Genomic DNA, 22,869 nt, shown 5'->3' on the forward strand with positions numbered 1-22,869 from the left:
GCGTGGTCAAGTCTGGATTGAGTTTCCTCGGAGGTAATGTTACTGCAAACAAAGTGAAAACATCGCTATCTCATTTCTTTGCTTAAGCAAGCAAGCAATTAGTTGCTTACTGCAAAATAAACAAACAAACCCCTCCAGCACCCATCTGTTTTCCCGTCCGGAGGAGCAATCAGTCCTTTTTGCTCTGGTCTGAAGCTGTGCACAGAGTAAATAGTGGGAGGTGGGCGAACCTCAAGTGAGCACCTTCTGTAGAAGGCACGATAAAATGTGATGGCTTAGGAAGAAGGAGGGTCTGTCGTGCATGGGATAGTGTGTCAAGGTGAGGATCTTGGAGACAGCAGTGAAATTAGGGCAAAATGTTCCTACTGTGTTCCTCCTTCCACCCAGACCCCGTGCCATGTCTAATTCCCAATTTACTGCCCCAATCTTTGCCGCTCGAGACCCTCCCCACGTCAGCTTTCATGAAGTTGGGATTTCTCTCTTCTAAATTTGGACACCTGCAAATTCAGCATCTTGGAGGCAGTGGTTTTGCTGCCCTGCCTGCAGCCAGGGTGGAGAGGACCTTCGCGGTGGATCCTCACCCACCCCAGTGATAGACATCCAACACGAACATCAGGAGATGCCCTCTGGGGATGACATGGACTGCGGGGAGCTGGTTGAGATCACTCACACGCCTTTTATACACATAAAGAGAATCAGGGTGAATCCCTCCATAGGGTGTTTAGATGAACACGGTCAGGTGGGAGGAAAGGCTTGTTGCCTACTTTAGTAAATCTTTCATGTACCAATACTGTACTTACTCCATACTCCAAGGACCACCTTGGAAGCAGAGGGGAGCCAGGATCTGATTTGTTTTTCTCCATCTTGTCTTTACACCCCGTAGCAGCCACCACAGCTACACCGCACAGCCCAGCTACTTCTTTCTGCCAGCTTTGTTGGGCGTTTAGGCTCTCAGCTTTGCTCCTACCCAGCACCTTGCACAGGGTGGGCATCTCCTCCAAAGCCTGTGAGGCAGGGCTAGGTCTGTAAAGCTATTTTCTGGTGAAAGCATCCTTCCAGCCGGTAAGCGGTTAAGCTGCAAAGGGTTCTCTTTGGGGATGGGGCAGCAGTCAGAGGGGCAAAGACTCTGAGGTTGCTGCTCCTCCCCTTCCCAGCCGACACATTCCCCCTCTTGAAAAGCGAGTAGGGAAGATGAAAGCTGGGATTAAAGCGGCATTCGAAGCACGAACCGCATCCAGATGCACCGCCGGGCTGCCCTCACACCTGTTTGTAACCTGGCAGAGAGCTGCGCTCCCCGTCCCAGGGCACCTCGTGCAACGGGGATGCTGCCAGCAGGGATTTCACAAAGAAATGTGGCAGTGCTTTTTTTTCATTCTCCTCCCTTCCCCACCCTTGTTTTTCTACAGAGCCACCAGCCAATTTTTTTCCCCCCATCCATCGCTCTCTTTCCACCGCTGCAGCGATGCCAGACACGGGCTGCTGCCAGCCTTGGGGCTCAGGGACCATCCCTGGAAATGGGTGGAAACGGGTGAAATTCTGCTTGTGGATGGAGAGGGGAGAGGCTGGTAGGAAGAGGGAAGGAAGCACGAGGAGGCGTTTTTGGTCGCGGGCTTGTCTCTGCGGTCTGCCCATCGCGACGTTGTTGTAGGCACGGTGCCAGAAGCGAGCTTCAAAGAGGAATGGGGATGGAGGGGGGAGAAGATAAGGAGGTGGTTGCTGCCAGATGTTTACGGGCCTGGAGAGGGCTGGGGCAGAAAGCCTGGCGGGCCGGGTCTGCAAGTCGGAGGAAGAGGGAGCGACTGATATGAAGGGCGATAGGAAATTCAATTTTGATTCAGCGCGTGATGTAATTGCAGGGGGAGGCGGGGAAGAAAAACACGCTTTTCAGCCATTTAGGACTTTCCTGTAACACGAATATCCCCTGTAAATTAGTAAAAGCGGGGAGAACATAAAATGGAGCTATTTGTTTTATTTTATTTGGCTTATTTTTATGAGCTCTGTGGTCCAGATCCCCAGCTGTTGTAAATCGGCACCGTGCCCTTCCCTGCCGCAGAGGCGCGCGCCGCCGAGCACCCAGCACTGTGCGTGGATGCTCGGCATCCCAAAAACCTGCTCGTGCTATAGGAGAAAATTAACTTTTCATCTTCTTCCGTCCCAGCCCCAGCAGCTGCCGGGGTGTAAAGTCAGGGTACGGACAGATCTTTGCAGGACCAGAGCTGGAGAGCTCTCTGATCAGGGTGTATCAGCTTCAAAGTCTTATTTTGGCACGCTGCTTTTTGCAAACCCACTCCCGTCCTTAAAGCAGAGCTTCGTGGTGCTTGGGACTCGTTTTGCACCACAGCAGCCGAGGAGGAGATGCAGCAATCGGTTTCAATGTGAGATGTCTCAGGGCCAGCATGTAGGAACTCCGTCACCTCACCCACCTCCTCTTGCACCCTCCTTTAGCCATCCCTGGGGGACTTGGGCTTGGCCAAGCAGGTTGCTGATGCGACTTGATCGGGGAGTGCTGGAAAACAGACGAGCACTAGAGGGAGCTGCGGCCAGATGTGCACGCTGCAGATGTTGCAACACCCCGGGCAAGGAGCAGTTTTCACGGTGCTTTTGCCTGCTGGAGGTGGCATCTCCTCGCCTGGGTGCTGAGGCATGGGGTGGACAGTCCCTCTGGGTTGAGGGTCACCCTTGGTGCAAGAGTGGCTGCAAATAGGGTGAACAGAGTGAGGGGTTTTTGCACGGTTTTCTTTGTTTTCCCTCTTTTCCTGCAAATTCAGCCCATGACAGTGAGCTGTATCACTAGGAATGCCATCATTAGGTGTTGTGTGGCCACTTTGGGAAGACCCTCGGTCCCTTCTGGACATGTCCCATGCCCTCCAGGCCATTCCCTGAAATGAGGACAGTTTTGTAGCACTGACAGCTGCCCAATTCACAGGATCCCCGAGTGGCTGATGCTGGCAGAGACCTCCGGGTCCCTGTGGTGCCAGCCCTGCTCCAGCAGGGTCACCCCGAGCAGGAGGCCCAGCCCCACATCCAGGCGTCCCCACGTCCAAGGAGGAGCCCCCAGCCCCTCTCTGGGCAGCCTGTGCCAGGGCTCCGGCACCCGCCCAGCCCAGCAGTGCTTCCTGAGGGGCACAGGGCACCTCCCATGTTCCATTTCCAATTCCCATGGTTCAAAATTAGCCCTTCAGGACCAAAAGGCGGTGAGCCTGACATTTCCCCCATCTCACTGACCTCAAGCACGCCTGCAGCACCAAGACCTTCCCAGAGCCAGCAGCGTGCTCCCTCCACTTTCAAGAAGCCGGGGAGAAAATGGAAAGATTTTGTCCTTCCCAGCAGCGCCTGCTTCTCTACTTTGGCTGGGGAGGGGGCCGGGACTGCGGGGCATGGGCGCCGGCGAGGAGCCGTCTGCCTGGCAAGGGGGCTGCTAGATGAGCTGCCGTGAAAGGACTGCAGGACGGGGATGGCAGGAGGAGAGTGGGCTGGGGGCGAGGGGGGGGCCGCTTTGAAGTTCGCTCTTCGCTCCGTAGGCAGCTCGGGAAAACTTGACAAAGCTCCACGGCCTTCCTCCGGCGGCGGGGCAGCCAACTCGCCGCTGGCATCGACTTCAGTCGAGCTTGGGCTGGAAGTCAATGGCCTTGTGCCCACTGCTGCCAGCGCTGGATTTGGCACCGTATCTGAAAGCAACTCTTATTTTAAGCTTTTACTTCAGGGATTTTTTTTTCCCCTCCTCCTCTCCCTCCTCCTCCTCCTCACCTCTTTTCTCTTTCTCCTTATTTCTTTTTCTTCTTTTCCTTCTTTTCTTTCTTTTCTCTCTTTTCTTTTGTTTGTTTCTCTCTTTCTCTCCCTCTCTCTTTCTCCCTCCCTCTTTCTCTCTTCCTTTGGCTATATAAATCCCATTTCTCTCTTTGAGGAGGCTTTGGGTATTTGCTGAACCACTTTGGGACTTGCAGTCCTCAGGGCAGGACTGAGGATGCTCCCCTGCATCCTTGCTCCTGCACAAACAGTGGCAGGGCTGGGTGGCAGGGCCATAGGCTGCCTCTGACTACTCAGATGGGGACTCCATAACAGTCCTGCCAGCCCTTTGCAGTTGAAAACCTGAGAAAATGAAGCTCCTACAGATTAAAAACCTTAAATGAGGTCTAGCACACACAGAAAAGCAATTACTGCTTCTCTTTATTCAGGCTTACCACAAACTTCTCTCTCCACAGTGATGTAATTTTGTCTAAATCTTTTTGTATCACCCAAATCTCTGGAAAATTAAAGGGTTTAAGAATAAGCGTAAAATTGAGGGTGTCTTCACAGAAAGCAAAGCAGACAATTCGGAGCAGAAGTTCATGCTTTCACCAGTGGTCCCTCTGTGTTGTCTCTTCACCAGTGGTCTCTCTGTGTTGTGTTGTTGGGTTGTATGGCACAAGGGAGGATGGGGAGATGCTCTCCAGAGAGACCCCACATCAGAAGGAGAGATCTTTCCACCCTTTAAGGACATTTTAACAGGCACCGGTGCTTCCCTGTTCGATTCAAGGAATTTCTCTCCCTTTGGATTGACCAGAAGCAGTGTCCTATATAGAGTTGTCCTTGTAAAGCCTCGTGTATGGCTTTCATTGATGTCTGCTCAGAGCTGAAGGTCCATCTCCCAAGCTGCTGCTCCTATGAATAGTCTTCTCATGCAGCCCAGATCTGCAGGACTGGGTCTTTACTTCTCAAAGGACCTAACACTGTAGAGCATTCATGTTTCCAAATGAATTTATTAACTGCCTGAGATAATTAAAAGAGTAAACGAAAGTCATGATCCATCCATGCATCATATTTCCTCTGTAATTACGTTTATGGTTTTCTGTCAGTATCCATAACTTCAATTGAAAGCCCTGCTATGCTATATATAAAGCAGGAGATGTTTGGTTTGGAGCCTGTTTATTCAAAGGGATGGGTCAAATGTGTATATATTTATATAAAAAAAAAAAAAAAGAAAGAAAAAACCACCACTCTTCAGTTGTCCTCACCATTTGGAGAATGAGGGATGGAGCAGGAGGGTCAAGGGAGGGGAGCATGATGTTAGCGGGAGGAAAATGTGAAAAGCAACATTTATGGGATGGCAGCAGGTAAAACCCTTGTATGCTGCTTCTCAGATGAAGTGTGGGAGTCCAAACAAATGTTTTTATCAGGGATTTTTTCCTAGACTGAGGATTAAAGTCTGTTCTGCTAACTGTGCCCTTGAGGGCTCCTTTATTTGGGCTGCCTATGCCCCTTTGGCTCCAGTTTCTCTCCCAGAGCTGGGGAAGATGGGGTAGAGACCCACCCCTGCCACCAAATTTCCTTTCTGCTGCCCACAAATGGGCACCCCAACGTTGTCCTTTGCAAGTGGTGAGCATCCCCCCATGGTGTTGCCAGAATTTGGGGAGCAGGGAGGGCCAGTGCCTTTCCACAGGGAAGGTTTAAAGCAACAAGGGGATGGGGGAAGACATTAATGAATGTAGGACAGAGACTGAGCAAACCTGTGCTGTCAGGGCATGGACTAGATGACCTAATAGGCCTCTCACATTCCTAATCTGTGATTTATAAATGCACTTTTCGGTCTCAGCAAGTGACTCCAATAACTGTGAGTTTTCTTTTCCATCCCCATTACCCTTTACTTTTTCCTCCCGACGCTTGGAGATGTTTCCAATTATAGGTTCTCACAAGCAAAAGCATGAAGTTCAGGCCTGGGAGATGTTCAGAAAACACCTTCTTGCGTCGTGCTTTTTTATTCTTGGCGGGCTCCCTGGAGCTCGGCTCATTCGACAAGGAACAGCCACTGCTGCCATTTACCGAATTCTTCCCAAAGGGGCCACAGTACTTCCTTTCCCGACCTTCTGGCAGATCTTTTCCCCTCTTCCATAAAGTGAATTTCTCTCTTGTCGCATTGCAAATCTGCTTCTCCAGCGGTGACCATTTCAGGCCTTCTGTAATAACACCGTACTACAGCGATCTCTTCGTACATCCACAGTTCCCTTTTTTCACACCTGGGGTGAGCTTCAGTCTGAATTCAGCTCTCATCCCAACTTCAAGGTGGTTTTCTTTGTTGTTCCTGGTTTATCTGTAATGGTGAGAGGCAGGTGCATCAATATAGACTTCCAGGTCCTTTAAAGACACCCAAGACCTCTACACAGGGCTAGCAGATGTGGTGCAGGATCTATCAGACACATGAATCCTCCTTGAGGGACAGCCAGGGCCAGGTGGGACAACCCAAAGCCTCTGCAGCCTCGCTTGGCACCTCTGATTAGCGCTGCTCCCAATGGTCTGGCCTCTCTCCGAGACCTGGAGCATTCCCCATTCGCCTGAAGCTCAGGCTGTGAAGCCTGCCTCACCCTGCCTGCTTATTTTGCTGCTCGGGGTGTACTGTGCTGGAGTATTTATCATTCCTACTCTATTAGTGGCGAGCTGCTTTGGCCTCTTGCCTGATTTGCATTTCAGCCCATTCCTGAGAGTTGCTGATAGGTTTTCTGGGATAAGTTTTCACAGGTTTCTGGAGCCAAGTGCTAGGGGTTGGACTCATCTCACCCATCCCTGTTCTTATACAGTCCAGATGTCTGCATCCGAGCTTAGTGCCTGGGTTCCCCCTATAGCCAGTGCAGAAAAAGGGCTCTTCCAGGGTTTATCATCTTATCCTGCTGTAGCTTTCTGATGAACATCAGCTAATTACACCCTAAGAACTCTTTATTTCCATGGGCTAAAGAAGGATCTGAAGGACTAGCATTAAGTCCACACTATGGAGGTTTGCAGTCCCAAGATTGTCCCAAGTCACCTGCCCCTCTGCCTTCAGAGACGTGATATTTCTGAGCTCCCTGAACACCCAGAATATCACCAACATATTTTGTCACTCACCACCAGATCAAGTCCAGCACCGATCCACATCTACGGCAGGGCGAGGTGCCTTCTGGAGGTACCCCCCCTTCATGCAGCCAACATTGTCCCTGGTGAGCAAGGAACAGAGATGAATGACAGGGCAGAATTTCTGACAATTAGATCCTCAGCTTTCTTCTTTCCCTTGCAATTCACTGGACCAAACTTCTGCTCTCTGTATATTTAATAGACCTCTTTAAATATATGTATGATGTATAAGTTTACATTGCTAGCAGAGTGGTGGTTTCCCTTCCAAGTTTGCCACTGATTATCTAGTGCCAGAAATGCCAGATTCCAGCCGCCTGGGAATTTGTCAGCGCAGCCCTGCTCAGCACTAGCAAGGGTTTGAGCTTTTCCTCACTCAAGGAGGGGTTGGGGTTAGCAGTTATGTGCAGCCCGGGGAGAGCTCCAACATACACAGCAGCTGGTTCAAGCCAACCTTGAGGGAGTCGGTGGAACATAGATGTGTTTTCCTGAAAACTGGAGATCAGAGCTAATATCCCCAATCTTGGTTAGGGCTCATTTTTAGCTCCATTTCCATCTCATTTAACTTCTGAAGGACGGGGATGTTACAGCAATAAAGTGAAATATGCCCAGAAATGTGTCTGCTAGTATGCCAAACTAACCAAGATGGCTTAGGATGAAACTGAAAGGCAACACATTTAACAAGGAGAGAAGGAAATATGTGTTAAGGCAGTTGTGTTGCCAGGATCATATGCCAGTTACTGATGCAGCCAGCTCGAAAGTTGTTTTATGGGAACGAATAACATTTATGACTACCCTAAGCAGGTCATAAAGATACAAAGAGAGTTACACACCAGGCTTCTGCTGATCTCTCTGGGTGCTTGGGAAAGAAAAGCACAGAATACTCCGATGCATGGCACCATTTGCTTTTTATTTTTTATTTATTTATTTTTACCTGGAGTGTGAAACGTTGACAATTGCACCCTAAAAGAACCAGTGGGGTCCATGGGGTATTAATGGCTTCTTCCATGGTAACATGCCTTCTGGTTTTAGTGGATCCCTTCTTAGTTCTGATCGTGATAGTCTCTTTGCACATATTTGCCTTGTGCTTCTGCACTAAATCTTTGGAGACTAGAGAAACAGACTTATCTAAGTGCAACTGCAATGGAATTGGTGGAGGCCCTTGGTGTTAACTCTAAGGGAAAGCATCTGTTTTGCAAACTTGGTGGCTTTCCCCTAGGCCTTGCAGAGGATTTTCTCCATAATTAATCACATGACATTTAGCATAATCCTTAGAGAGTGTGTGAGACAGATGCTGAATGCAAAACACTGATAGCACCAACCTGATTTTTTTTTTTTTTTTTCTGAATACCACAGTCTTGGAAGACCCAGCTTTCTGTTATCGTGGAACTGATGGGTCATTTTTCACTCTGTTGGGAGGTCTGTCCTCTTCGTTCTTCACCAAAAAAAACCCCTTCCCACAAGAATTTACGCATTTAGTCAACTTGGCATACGCCCCAGGAGCTTTTGTTCAGGCTCCTCTAGATGATGTAGGGAATTGCACAGGTTTAGAAGGTGACTCTTCCCACCCATCTTCAACACCTACTTTAGCTGAGATAAATCACTTTTAAAAGTTGCCCATCTCTCTTACCATCTTAAACTAGGCACATAATTTGCAGGTAGCTAATATTAGGTCAGATGAACGCAGGCCAAAACATTTGCTGGGTCAGAGATACTGGAGAAATTAATACCGACCTGGAGATTAGCTTTTTGTGGGTTTTAATGCCTTTTTGCATGTGCTTGTCTCCTCAGAGCTCTGTCCAAGACTCCTTCGGCTTTGGCCCTGAATCAAACCCAGCACTGCAAGCAGCTCGAAGGCCTGGTGGTTTCCCAGGTGCAGCTGTGCCGCAGCAACCTGGAGCTGATGCAGACCATCATCCAGGCAGCCCGGGAAGTGATAAAGACCTGTCGTAAAACTTTCTCAGACATGCGGTGGAACTGCTCATCCATTGAGCTGGCTCCAAACTACCTGCTGGACTTAGAGAGAGGTAAACACCACTGCTGGGCTCAGCCAGGGACATGAGTGAGTAGAGTTGGCCAGCGTGTGTGTATGCGTGTTGGGGAAGGGTCGTGCTGCCAGGGGGATGTGGAAGGACTGCATGGTGTGGTGTGCCTGCTCTCTGAGACCACGTTCATCTCTGTGCTGCCAGCTGTGCCCAGGAGCTCTTGAATCCAAGACCTGGCCTCCCACAGCTCTTAAGGTGCGTGACATCAGCCTGGTTTGCTGGTCTCATTAGAATCACAGAATGGTTTGGGTTGGAAGAGACCTTAAAGGTCATCCAATTCCACACCCCTGCCATTGGCAGGGACCGTCCCCCAGCCCAGGCTGCCCCCAGCCCCACCCAGCCTGGCCTTGGGCACTGCCAGGGCTGGGGCACCCCCAGCGCCTCTGGGCAGCCTGGGCCAGGGCCTCAGCGCCCTCAGAGGGAAGAATTTCTTCCCAACGCCTCCCCGAAGCCTCCCCCCTGCCAGGCTCCAGCCGGTGCCCCTCGTCCTGTCCCCCCAGCCCTGACAAAGAGTCCCTCCCCAGCTTCCCTGCCCCCCCTGCAGGCCCTGGCAGGCCGCTGGCAGCTCTCCCCGGGGCCTTCTCTTCCCCAGGCCCACCACCCCCAGCTCTCTCAGCCTGGCCCCACAGCAGAGCTGCTCCAGCCCCTGAGCGTCCTCGCGGCCTCCTCCGGGCCCGCTCCAGCAGCTCCGTGTCCTTGTGCTGGGCCCAGAGCTGAACGCAGCGCTGCAGGGGGGGCCTCCCGAGAGCGGGGCCCAGGGGGACAATCCCCTCCCTTGCCCTGCTGGCCACTCCTCAGGATGCAGCTGGCCTTCTGGGCTGCAAGCGTGCACTGCTGGCTCATGAGGTTCACATGGGCCCACTTCTCAAGCTTGTCCAGGTCCCCTTGGATGGCACCCCTTCTTTCTGTTTTATCAACCACACCACTCAGCTTGGTGTCATCTGCAAACTTACTGAGGGTGCACTCAATCCCACTCTCTATGTCACTGATAAAGATATTAAACGGGACTGGTCCCAAGACAGACCCCTGAGGTACACCACTCGTCACCAGCCTCTACCTGGGCATGGAGCCATTGACCACCACTCTCTGGGTGTGGCCTTCAAGCCAACTCCTTATCCACTGAGTAGTCTACCCATCAAATACATCTCTCTCCAATTTGGAGATCAGGATGCCATATGGGATGGTGTCAAAGGCCTTCCAGAAGTCCAGGTAGATGATATTGGTCAGTCTTCCCTCATTGACTAATGCAGTCACCCCATCATAGAAGGCCACCAGATTGGTCAGACACGATTTGCCCTTGGTGAAGCCGTGGTGGCTTTCTGGGATCACCTCCTTGTCCTGCATGTGCCTTGACATTGCTTCCAGGATCTGTTCCATGATCTTCCCAGGCATAGAGGTGAGGATGACTGGTCTGTAGTTCCCAAAAGGACTGGTCTAGCAAGCGCTCTGCAGGCTTGAACCTGCACCACAGTCATGGGAGGACCCGTGTGGCTGGTGAATGGCAGAAGTGCTGGCTATTGCTGGCCCCCAAGGAGTCATGGAGCACTTGCTAACAGCTGTGGAGCTGTTTTTCACAACATTCAGATTTGCAAACAGCACATGCTACCCCTGAGGCTGTCCAGACAGCTCTCTTATGGGTCAGAGCATCCTTGCACACAGGGACAAAAGGAAGCAGGATAATCCATGGGGGGCTTCCTCCATCAGGAAACACTTCTCTGCTGTACTGTACAACGGCACAGGCTGCCCAGAGAAGCTGTGGAGTCTTCCTTTTTCGAGATACTCAGAAGCCATCTAGACACGGTCCTGGTCACCCTGCTTGGGGTGCCCCTGCTTCAGTAGGGGTTGGAGCAGGTGGTCTGCAGAGGTCCCTTCCAACCTCAGCCATTCTGTGATTCTGTGATTCCTCACATGCTTCAAGAGCAAATCTTACCACAGTGGACAAGTTGCGTGAATCCATGTGCCTCCTTGCCCTGCTGGGATGTTGTTTCACAAGTTGAAGAGCTTTTTGGGGAGATTTTCTCCAAGCTGATGATGATATGAGAGTTCTCAGCTGCAGCGAGTTGGTGTGTTTGGTGTTCTGTGGGGCAGAGATTATGCGAGTCTCTTCTGGGGAGACATTTAGCTGTCCCAGGAGGCTGAGTTGGAGTTCTTGTCTCTTCCAGGCACAAGGGAGTCAGCCTTTGTGTATGCCCTTTCTGCTGCTGCCATCAGTCACACCATTGCCAGAGCCTGCACCACCGGGGACCTCCCTGGCTGTTCCTGTGGTCCCATCCCAGGTGAGACACCTGGACCTGGGTATCGATGGGGAGGATGTGCAGACAACCTCAACTATGGTCTTATCATGGGGTCCAAATTTTCAGATGCTCCCATGAAGATGAAAAAATCAGGATCACAAGCCAATAAACTGATGCATCTGCACAACAGTGAAGTAGGGAGACAGGTAACAAATCCACGAGAGTTATTGTACTTGTACAACCATCTGTAGTGGTCGGTCGCTCTGTGAGGTTCAGTGTCTCTATCAGCTAGCGAAAGGAGCAGGTTTCTCCCAGATTGCTCTGAACTCCTTTGGCCTGCTGAAGACTCTGGCTATATAACTCATGCTGGGACTCAGGAAGCCCTGAATGCTAACAGCAGCCCTCTAGAACTGTGGGTGGGATGTCTCATTGCCACCCTATCCGCAGCCGAGGATGGCTCTGGCTTGCTTACCCCAGGAGGTGTGGTGGGGACGGGTCCCGTAGTGCTCTGCCAAGGGCGTTGCACATGTGAAGTGCTGTGTAAGCGCGGAGGATTATCATCTGCCAGACGTGTCCAGCAGCAGCTGCCTCCCAGCCATCCCTGCAGCCAGGAGGGCTGATTTGTTCCTTTCCAAACTGCTTCGCTAGTGATTACTCCCATATCTGGCACAAGCTGCTTTTAACAGCTTGCATCCTGTGGGTGTGCCAACGCAGGGATAACGCTTACCATGCGTGGTGCTTGGCATGCACCAGGGAGCAAATCCCCGCTGCAGCCCTCCGTGCAGCTGGAGAAATTGGGGTGGGGGACCATAAAGGTGAGCCCTGCACCCATCTCTGAGGCTTCAGCAGTTCCCAGCTCTGGTCCTACCACACAGTTTGATCCTTCCAGGGCTGCTTGCTCTCAGGCGCTGAAGCAGATAAAATTTGGAGCATGCTGAGCTCATTGGCAGCTTTCTGTGTAGCTACCGGCTGAACTTACCTTTGCAGAGCACAACCCTTCCTCCTCTGGGTGTTTTTCTCTACCATTCCCTGCATTCCCTTTGTGTCTGTTTTTTATTATTATTATTATTATTATTATTATTATTATTATTATTATTACAATGTCTTGAGTTTTTGTTTTAATTGCAATGGGCAAATTTTCATTTGGGACAGTGTTGTCATGGCTGGTGGATTCACCCTTTCCTGTCAGCGTTCCCTGCCATTTCCTACAGTCGTAAAATTAGAGATGTACCAAAGTAAAATGTTTTTCTGGCCCCATGGCCAGCAGAAAGGCAGGGTCAGGGTGCTTTGAATTCATCAAAGCCTTGACATCTCTTATTCAATACTTAAATCTGCAGGAGGCAGAAATGCATGTTATATATCTTTATGGATTGCTTTGAATTTCAGCTCCTTAAGAATTCAGAGGGTGTAAATGCAGCCCCATGTAGATATCTCATCAAAATTCAAAGTACTCTTTCGTCTGCTGGCTGCAAAGGTGTGAAAAGCACCCGGTGAAAGCAGTCCTGGGCTGACAGAGATCACCACAGAGCTGTGGGATTTCATTCCCTCTGCACAGTAGCTGCCCTAGCATGTGCAGAAATCAGAGCAGCAGTCCTTTTTTATAGCAGTCTCCATTAAGAAAGAATCTTCATTAGCAAGGTTGTGGGATATTTGGACTTAAGAGCATTTCCTAACTCCTGCCTTCCTTTTTTGCAGGTCTTAAAAGCCTCTCTTGAAATGAAATGTAAGTGCCATGGAGTTTCTGGGTCATGCTCTATCAAGACCTGTTGGAAAGGCCTTCAAGAGCTGCGAGACATTGCATTGGACCTCAAAAACAAGTATTTATCGGCCACCAAGGTCGTTCACCGGCCCATGGGCACCCGCAAATACCTCGTGCCAAAGGATATTGATATCAGGCCGGTTAAAGAGACAGAGCTGATTTACCTACAGAGCTCACCTGATTTCTGCATGAAGAACGAGAAAGTGGGGTCGCACGGGACCCAGGACAGGTGAGGGTTTCCGCAGCGGGTGCTGACTGCACTCTGCACCCCAAAGAAGGAAGGGGCAGAGGGGACCGTGTATGAATAAGAGGTAAATAACTGTGGAGGTAGCACATGCGTGCAGGTAAAGAACATCTTAATGAACAGTATGGTCCACAGATGCTCGAGGCTTTTTGTGGTGTTGCAGCCGAGACAGGGCTATAGGCACCTTTTCCATTATACTGGCAGGTACAGGATACCTTCTGAAATCTTCTTAGAAAGCCATTTATGCAGCTCACCTCAGCAGGTGCACTGATCAAGCAGCTGATTTTTACTTTATTGAGTCCCTCTTGCAACCCAACCCTTGCTCATGTGATGAGGTGTTACTGTACTTGAAGGTTCCCCTAAGCAAGCGTTAACCCAATTCGAACCAGTGCTTGCAGGCAGCCTTAAAAAAGCCCTGTCACCTACGAAGATTAATATTTAGGATTTTTCTTCCACTGCCGTTTAAAAATCCTGGTATTTCTGTCTCGTGTTTATGCATAGGTATGTCTTCATCCTATTAAGACTGGTGATTTAAGGTCATCACACCCAAACCCACAGTGGGCACAATGCTGTCCCTTCAACAGGAAGCAGACATGCATGTGTCTTCCCATGATCTGTTTAATTCCCTCTTTGACAAATCATTTCCACTGGTGGGCAGCAGACCCTCTAACAGCCAAATAGTTGTGCTTCCAGAATTTTGCAGAATTTCCAGGATTTATGTTAAGTGCATACAACAGCTGGATTTCAAGATGGCTTAATGTTGCTGCCTGCTTACTTGGCTTCCTTCAGATAGTTCCCTTAATTCTTCTTTGTTCTTTGTGATACTTTGTGGTGCAGTCTCATGTAGTCACATTGCAAGGCATGCACCTGCCCTTTTTTTGGGTGTCTTTATTTTAACTCTTATTGGACGCAGTGGTCTTTCCATTGTGTATTGAGAAGTTAAGTGGAGAGAAGATTTTACTGTCAGAGAAGTGAAATAAGTGACTCAAATGCACAAAAGATGCATCCTTTTGGGATACTTTTCTTTCAAGCAATGTTTGGCGAATGGTCTTTAGACGATACCCTTTGGCAATGGTCCTTTAATCTGGAACCACCATTCTACAGACAATAAATCAACATTTTATCTGGTGGAGCCAACCTGGTAAAGATGACAGTTGAGTGAGGCAGCTTATGGGAAGTGTGTCCCTTTTGTCCTCTGCTGTTTGGTGACAGTTAGAGCTTTGTATCCTCCACCAGGACTGCAGGGAATGGCTGGACTGCCATACAATAGCTCGTTCATTCCCAGTCCAGCGGTGGAGCAGTAATTAGCAATGAAGATGTTTATGAGTCACTGAGGACTGTAGGGCACTGCATGTGCCGAGATTGTTTTCTGAAGGAAAATGTCATGTAAGTGGAAGTGATGTTTTTGTGGATTTGCATGGATTTTGACAAACTCGTGTCTTGAAAAAGACCTCTTTGTTGGGACACGCTGTTTTGCAATGAAAAAAAATTGGGGAGGTTATTTGGAAATTGGTTTTATAGGAATTGCGTGAAATCAACAGGTTGTGTGAAAAACAAACTGAATTCATTAGAGGTCTGCCAAATGAAACATTTTCCATGAGCTGAAATCCTTTTAGAGGGGAGGGAGGTGTTACTTTCTATTCATCTAATTTCATTTTACAGGAGATTTTGCCTTTTTATCCTAATTAATGATGAAAAATACGTAAAGATCTTGAATGATTTTTTTTTTTCTTGGGGATAGGAAAATGTGTATTGAAGGCATCTGTTTATCCTGAGCTGGGCGACAGCAGTGATTGTGAGCCTTCCAGGCGAGGGTCCAGGGGAAGTGAGATTGAGTGAGGATTTAGAGGAGTGAGATATTAAGGCAGGAGGGGATGACGTTCAGAAGGAACCTGTCAAGAAATACTCCTTACTCTTGGATGTGCAAGATGACGATGAAGGAGGGGAGGAGGGCGAGATAGACCTGTGTTGAGCTGTAGGTCTCTCTCAGGCCAAGCTGTAAGGTCACATGCAGTTACACTCATTTTCAATGCAGTTGAGAAGATGCCTGGTGTCTCAGAATCGGCAAGTGTAACACAAGCCACGGCAGCCCTTTGTTTTAGAGGAAAGAAGTATAAAACCCCCACAATGAGAAATTAGAGGAAAGAAGTATAAAACCTCCACAATGTGTTGGGTTTATTCTTCTTTCTCCTTCTCCCACGGATGCCTTTTTTTCCCCTCTACAATTTTTTCTCTCACGGAGAGGGCATTTGATGTATTCTAAACGCTGTGGCTCTGTTCCAGTTGTAGATAGTGGCTAATGACAGGGACAAGGAGCAGGAACACAAACAGGCTGCTGTGGGAGAGGGCAGGAAAAAAAAGCATGGCTTATGCTTACCCCAAAAGATGTAAAACACTCACATGGAAATAGCCCAAACAGGTTTTTTATTTTATAAGTCAAGTCCCGGAGGCATCTTAACATTTTATCCTTGTGCACATCAAAATTTTTTGGGGAAATCCCGCTGTTTCCTACTAGGTTAATTTTTAAGGTCTTTTACAGCAAACATAATCAAAAAGGGATTTTAGTGGTGGTCCCTCAGTTTGTTTTCTCTCCTCTCTTCTATTCTTCCACCACCTGCCTGTTCCCTCTTTGACCTCTATTTGGGTCATGAACAGGGGTGTGGGACTTCCTTGTAGGATGTCATGGTGCAGACCTATCTCACTGTGCTCCAGGAGACCTCTGGGCAGCTTCAGCATATTCCAGCCTCAATTTCTGCCTCTGAAGGGGTGTAGAAGACAGAGGTTCCCATTAAGAGAGGTTCCCATTGAAGAGGGACACTTTTTCAGGGAGTGTAGTGACAGGACAAGGGGTAATGGCTTTAAACTAAAAGAGGGTGAATTTAGATCAGATGTTAGGAGGAAATTCTTCCCTCTGAGGGTGCTGAGGCCCTGGCCCAGGCTTCCCAGAGGAGCTGGGGATGCCCCAGCCCTGGCAGTGCCCAGCCTGGGCTGTTCCTGCCCATGGCAGGGGTGTGGAATTAAATGGTCTTTAAGGTCCCTTCCAACCCAAATCCTTCTCTGATTCCATGATTTTATGATTCTATGATTAACAACCCATTTTCCCGTTACTGGATTTAAAACCTTCAGATTATTGCTCGTTCCTTACAAAACGTGAGTTGTTTCATATAAGGTGGAGGAAAAGTACGTTCTGCTCTCCCTCTCCCCCAGGTCTGGTGCTTGCTAGGAGCACGCAAGAAGCAGGGCAAGGGTTGATGGCTTAGTTGCAGCACCTTGGACATATTGGGTTTCCATGTATGCTGTAGGGAACAATCCTGCACTGGCAGGTGGGTGGAAGGGATAATCTAATCAGTTGCTTCCATCTCTGTAATTATCCCTCACATGGCTCAGGCATATTGTGTGTTTCTCAGGCAGGAAAGGGAATCAAGTAACTTTATAGTGCAACCGCGTGAAAATCCACTCAGAAAACGTGAGCCCAATTACTCAAAAGCCTTTCAGGGCTCTTCACTTCACTTCTTTTCAAAGCCTTATTCAGAATGACCCTGCAGTGTTTTCTAAGACATCCTAGCCTTTCTTAATTCCATGTTGAAATTAGAAATGGTTTGGGAATCTGCATGCCTCCAAGCAGTTGGGGTGTACCCAGATTTCAAAGCCAGGGAGCTGAACCCAAACCTGTGATTTGAAGCCTCACAACGCTTTGAAGTGCTCAAAATCTGATCAAGGAGCTGAGTTTTGCAACTGGTGTCCGAGGCTCCTGCAAACAGGCTTGCTGCAACCCGCACTGATTGCAGCCAAACTCTGTGTGTTTGTTTGCCACCATCACGCTTTCGTAGCAAATAAAAATCATCTGGAGACAAATCTAAAGAAGCTGATCGGTGGAGCAGCATGTGGATTGTATGACTTTCGATACAAGTCAACCACAGGGAAATGCATATCCTATATATATTCCTGTTTCAGAGCCTTCTTGGAAATAAACACCCTATAACTCGTCTTTTAACGACATAGTTCAGTTTCTCCTGCCTGAAAAATTTGTTATCAGCTTCAAGCAGAAGATAAATAATAGTAGATTATAAAAATGGGACCTCTTTTGTGAGAAAAAAGGCAAAAGTATTAACCTTCTTTATCAGTAGGGTGCAACGTGTCGTATTTCAAAGGCTGTTTAAGGTCCCATAAGGAATCCAAGGCAAGGGAAATTCTGCCATGCATAGAAAAGTCTCCAGCCCCCGAGGCCTTGCAGAGATTACTGAGCTGTTTATTACTGATCTTTCCCAGAGCAGCCTTGGAGCCAAGCGAATGCGGCTTCCTCCGTGCTGAAGATGGGAAGGAGCTGTCTTAATGCCACAGAAATCAGGCTGCAATGTCGTGCTGAAGCTAGGCAGGGGTGCTCAGCCACCACTCCTTAGCTGACTTTGGCAATGAACGCGGCCATCCTTTGGTGGTTGCTCCATGCTTATGTATTGGCTCTTTTATTTCTGCAATATAAAATATTAGTCTTAACTCTCTCCTGAGGTGTCTTATGCTGATTTCTTTTAATGGATAGGAACATGCATGGAGTTAACTGAACATGCTGCTTGGTGTTGACTCGTTTAGCTGCAAGGAGTTAGTGGCTGGTAGCTACCTCTTTAGCATTTTGGTGGTCCAGACATCCAGGTTGATTAAATGCTATGAAACAAGGACCCAGTGGTCTTCAATGTTCAATGACAACCCTTTGTTTTGACCCCATTAGTGTCCAGTCACTCTGCCTTTCATCTGCCTGAGTGCTTTGCATCGTGTGATTATGTGGGCAATTAAATTTCTTAGCAGAAGCACCCACACTTAGAGGGGGATGAGTGGTGGTTATGGGTAGGCAACAGCATTTGGTGTTTGGTTTTTATTAGACCCTCCTTAAGTTTCCATTGCTCAGTGAGAGCACAAGGAACAATACGCTGAGCTTAGATTTTGATTTCGTTATAATTTGTGTGATGGTTTAGCAATTTTTGGAACTGATGTGCTACCTTTTGTTCATGGGACTCAACAAATAGCAAATAACTAGTAACAAAAATTCCTTTGTGAGTGTTCCAGAAGTTTAAACCAAAGAAAAGTCAGAAAAATAGGACCTTTCTGTTCCTTCCACCCGCCATTTCCACCTTCCCAAGGTAACATGCTCGTGGTTGGCACCAATTTCAGTAGTTGGCCCACCTTCTTCTTCGGCTTTTTCTCATTTAAGCCCCAGGGAAGTTTGAATCCTTCCCACTTTGAGAAACCTGAATTTGACCTGAAAACTTCTGTGAATAATGAGCGTTCTGGAGGTTAAATATAATTTCACATAGTAAAATTGCAGTGGATAGTGAATTTCGGGGGAAAAAAACAAGCCAGCTGTCCTAAACATATTTAGTCTCTCTGCCTCAAACTAGTGTTGAGTTAGAGAACATCAGGACTGGGAATGACTCCACAGAACCCGATCATTTTAGCAGTGAGACTGAACTGAGAATACCTGGCCCATTATTAAAGGTGTTTATCTACTCCCTAAAAAACAGCTTCTAGAACAACCTGTTCCAGAGCTTTACTATCCTTAGAACTATGTTCGTCTTAACCTGATTCTTATTTTGATTTTTTATTTTTCCAATTCAAACCGGTCATTTCTTGTCCTCTTTCCTCTGCATATAAAGAACATTTGTTCTCTCCTTTTTGCAATAATCTTTTGTAGATGGGGAGTCAGCTCTTACTCACTTCTCTAAGCCAGTTCCTTCAACCTTTTCTGCTTTCTGAACTGCTCCTCTGACTCTCCTGGGAATGTTCCCACATTTATCTGGATCTTTCTCAAAGTGTGTTGCTTGCTTTGCATTTTAATCCACTCTCACAAAACGCTCTCGGTTCCTTTTGCCCCAGCATTATCCACAGGCTTGTAAGGTTTCTCTCTATTCTTTAATGAAAATACAGGCTGGTTCCAGGATCTCCCTTGACATCTCCTTGCTGACATGAAGTATTGATAACTCTCTTTTGTACAGTTGTTCAGTGTCAGTCTCCAGATATTCCTTGTGGATGAGAAAGCAATTTAAAAGTAGTTAAGATCCTGCCCTCAAAATCGTACATGAAATTGTGCACTTTGATGTATTTTTAGCAATGCCCATTGTTTTACATACTTCCTGGGGGACTCGAATTATTTTTCTTTCCTTTATGTACCGCTGTGCAGCATGACATTACCGGAGCAAAGGGCACTAGAGAAACGACTAGGAACTTGATCTAAAAGAGAGAAAAGAAAGTATTTCTTTACACAGCAGTAGTGTCTTCTGGGACTTGTGGCTGCTGGAGTTCATGGAGACAGGTGGTTTCCCTGCGGTCAGAAAGGGATGAGACAAACCCATGGCCAACATGCCCACAGGGGGGATCCTGCGAGGTCAAACAGGAATGTATCCTCTGTCATCCCTAACGCAACAGCCCAGATGCTGGTGGAGTGTGAGGGGGAAGACTACAGAAAGTGGCCAGATTTGTGTTTTCCTCTCTAAACAGCATCTCCCGCAGCCATCGCAGAGTGCTGGGCCAGGCGGGACATTTCTTATGTCCCTGTAAGCAGCTCCCACTTTTCAATAGGACTTGGGGAGTGAGGTCCCAGCGGATGCCTAGCACGTCCCTGTTGCCACATGGCATTACTGAAGGTGACACAGGACACAGCAGGCCCCAGTTTGGCTCTCAGATGCCAGCTGGGCAACCAAAAACTATCCTGTCATCTGCTGATGGGACAGAAGGGAACTGGCATTCACGGTGAAAGTATGTGGCATCTTCCCACAGCTTTTAATGTACCTGCACTCTTGCAAGGCCCTAAGAGAGCTGAAAGAGCAATCCTAAGCAGGATGGTAGAAGGTGGATGGTTTCCACATAGAGGGCTCACTGATCTTGCTTTTGACTAGAAAATCTTGCTCAAGTTCTCCTAACACATGGCTCAGGTGGTTTTAAGGAGAGCTTGAGCAAGCTGCCGTTCGCTTTGTGCTCCTGCCTGCTGTACTTTGATTTCCAGCTGAAATTCCTTCTGCAGCTCACTGCAGAACAAAGCAGCAGACCTCCTCCCCCCTCTGCAAGAGAGCAAAATGGATATTTTAAAATGAAAATCCCCCAGGAGGTAACGGTGAGATGGCTTAGAGATGTGAGACGGGGAAGACTCTTAGAGGTACCAGGACGTCCTTGCCCTTCTGTGCCAGAGACCACCCCTGTGATGAAGCTGTTGGGGCTCAGGGAGTGATGCACGGCAGTGTTTTTGCAAAGAGGGCTGGAAAGGGTAGTTTTGGACAAGGAGATTGAGCAGGATTTGTCCAGTCAGCAGGGCTGACCTCCTCCCTTCTTGCATAAAGAAGGACAAAGCACCGTGGCAACGTGAAAGCCTGTTCCTGAGCCAGGACCTTGGCTGGGATTTTGGCCGAAGCATCGTTTTTCACCGGTCTTCCAAGTGCTTCTAGAGGTTACGGTGTTGTGTTAAGATGCAATCGCCTGTGTTCATGTTTTCTCTCCGAGACTCGGGAGCAGGGCATTTCTCCGAGTTGCTGGAATTGTGCTGGACCGGGCCCAAAACAAATGAGACTGAACTTAACCCATCAGCAGGGAGCCTGCTGAGATCGCAGCCATGGGCTCTGAAAGCAGATGCTTGGGGGCAGCTTCTGTGGGTAAACTCTGGTCTTCGGGCTCCTTTGTCTTCCCCCACTTGCTTTTTGTATGGCTAGTTACAGCTGAGAAGCTAACTTTGTTTCAGTTTGTTTAAGAAAAGAAAGAAAGTTAAGATAATTTGCCCGTGACTATAATTTAAAACAGAACAATATGCCTGGTTAGTGGCATTGTCGGAAAAGTTTTCTAGAAAGACATTTAGGTTCGGGATAGAGTCAAAAGCTTTGCTTTGGCTCTTTACCCCTCCTTCCTTCCCGAATGTCACTGTTCCTTGATCCAAAACTGAGAGAAACTTGGGTATTTTTTGGTAGATTTTGTTCTTTTCCTATATTTCAGGCTGAAAGGGATGGACACAGCTATGGGAAAGCCCATCTAGGTCATTTTTTTTTCCCCCTCAAACCACAGGAATTGGGTGCAAGGAAAGGGTGATTCCCTGAACCCAGACAACAGGTGGAAGAGCTTTGTTCTCTAAATGGGATAAATTTGACTCTCTGGTGCTGAATTGGAGCCAGAGTGGCACCACGTCCCTTTCCTTGGCCATTTTAATGGGCTTTTAGCACAAGGGGGCAGGGACACACTGCATACCCAGCCCCGTGCTCCTGCAGATTCACAGTCCTCACTAGGGGAACCTCCACGCAGAAGCCTTTCCGGCCTCTGTTAAAGCTGAGTAAGGTTGTCAAATTCCCTCCCCTCTTCTAATGTCACCATCCCTATATTTGAACCTTTGCTCTGAATATTTAATGCATTTACAAATACATTTATGAGGAGTCATTCGGAGGTTTCCTGGCAGAGGGGCCCCGGCCCCCAGGGCAGTAACAACGCCTTTGGTTCAGCATTAGGCAAACACACTTGGTGTGGTTGCAGACTTTGCCTTCGGTAGAGGCTTTCAAAGGTTTGTAAATATTTACACACACTCCTGAATGAAGGGGAGAAGAGGGGGGGAGCCTTTAAAAACTGAACCTGGGGAGGAATGCAAGTCAGAAATAACAAACAGGAGGCCCGCCTGAGTCAGAAATAAATAAGAGAAGAACAAGAACAAAATCCCAACACCTCATTAATCCCATAACTTCTCCTAAAGCATTACCTCATGAGGAATTCCTATAAATCTCATGGATTTGTTTTCATCTATTAATGGAGTGCTCAGCTCAAGCGTCCGAATTTCTCCTTTCCCTGCCCCAAATCTGCCTTAAACTGTTTCTGTCCAAACTAGCCAGGCAGGATGAGATTTAGGAGAGATGTCAGCAGTCTCCCTGCAATCTTCAAATTACCTTTCTTACAGTAATGTCAAGTCTCCATCAAGTTCACAGCCTCACTGTGTTGGGTGCATAATGAGATATTTTACCCTAAAGCATTAGTGTCCAGCCAGGCATCTGACCCAACATAAACACTTTCACCCTGGGCTATCTTTACAGCCCCTGGAGAAATGTCATCTCCAGGACATGGTTCATCCCACCCAAAAGTCAATGCTTGTTGTGCTTTCATGTCTGCCAGCTTGGAGTATTTTAGGAGAGTGTGATAGCTGGCCTTTGAGAGTGGCTGAGGATCCAGCTCTTCAGTCCCTTCCAAGGCTTCTCCATGCTGGTGATCAAGGAAAAAGATTCCCCAGTTCATGGGTTATTTTCAAAATCCTCAAGCCAGCTGCTCGCAAGCATTTGAAGCAAGGGAACCCCACACAATGCCCGACTTATCCCGACGAGCCTGGCTTTAATTAAAAGCAGAAGCAAAACAAGCAGTGAAAGGCCATGTGATATTTGGCGACCTGTCATCCTGCGCGGCGCTCCCGCTGTGCTGCCTGCTCCTGGGTCAGGGCTCGGGGTGGGACAGGGCCAGCTCCCCGGCTGCTTCTGCTGGGCTGGGACACACTCGGAGGGAAAAGTGCAGAGTCTGGCCCTGTTAGGATCGGCTGTAATTTCCCTGAGAGGTTCAGGGCTGAGTAACGGCTGTAGGAGTCTGCTCAGGAGCTTTCCCAGCCTGGGATCTTTGGCACAGAGCCTGTGCAAATACTCTCTGGCTGCAGGGTTCATCCCCTGTGTTTTTCAGGTTAGGTCATGCTGGACAAACACCGGTGTTTGTTCTTTAGGGCATCATCTTACCCCAGCT

The 22,869-nt window shown here is 48.4% G+C and overlaps 1 protein-coding gene across 3 annotated transcripts in view; it reads left to right on the plus strand.

Annotated features, from left to right (window-relative positions):
• The window catches only part of WNT11 (Wnt family member 11), a 32,513-nt gene that overhangs the window by 3,736 nt on the left and 5,908 nt on the right, over positions 1-22,869 (plus strand). Inside the window, exons 3-6 of one of the 3 annotated variants that reach the window (XM_066990016.1) lie at positions 8,650-8,885; positions 11,066-11,179; positions 11,264-11,343; positions 12,833-13,125. In XM_066990016.1, coding sequence (XP_066846117.1) covers positions 8,650-8,885; positions 11,066-11,179; positions 11,264-11,343; positions 12,833-13,125 — 723 coding nt within the window. Of the gene's footprint in view, positions 1-8,649; positions 8,886-11,065; positions 11,344-12,832; positions 13,208-22,869 lie in introns of all 3 variants that reach the window. The other 2 variants (XR_010828466.1, XM_048051078.2) reach the window with 2 other exon arrangements.

The sequence above is a fragment of the Anser cygnoides genome, chromosome 1 (assembly GCF_040182565.1).
Source record: "Anser cygnoides isolate HZ-2024a breed goose chromosome 1, Taihu_goose_T2T_genome, whole genome shotgun sequence".
NCBI lineage: Eukaryota > Metazoa > Chordata > Aves > Anseriformes > Anatidae > Anser > Anser cygnoides.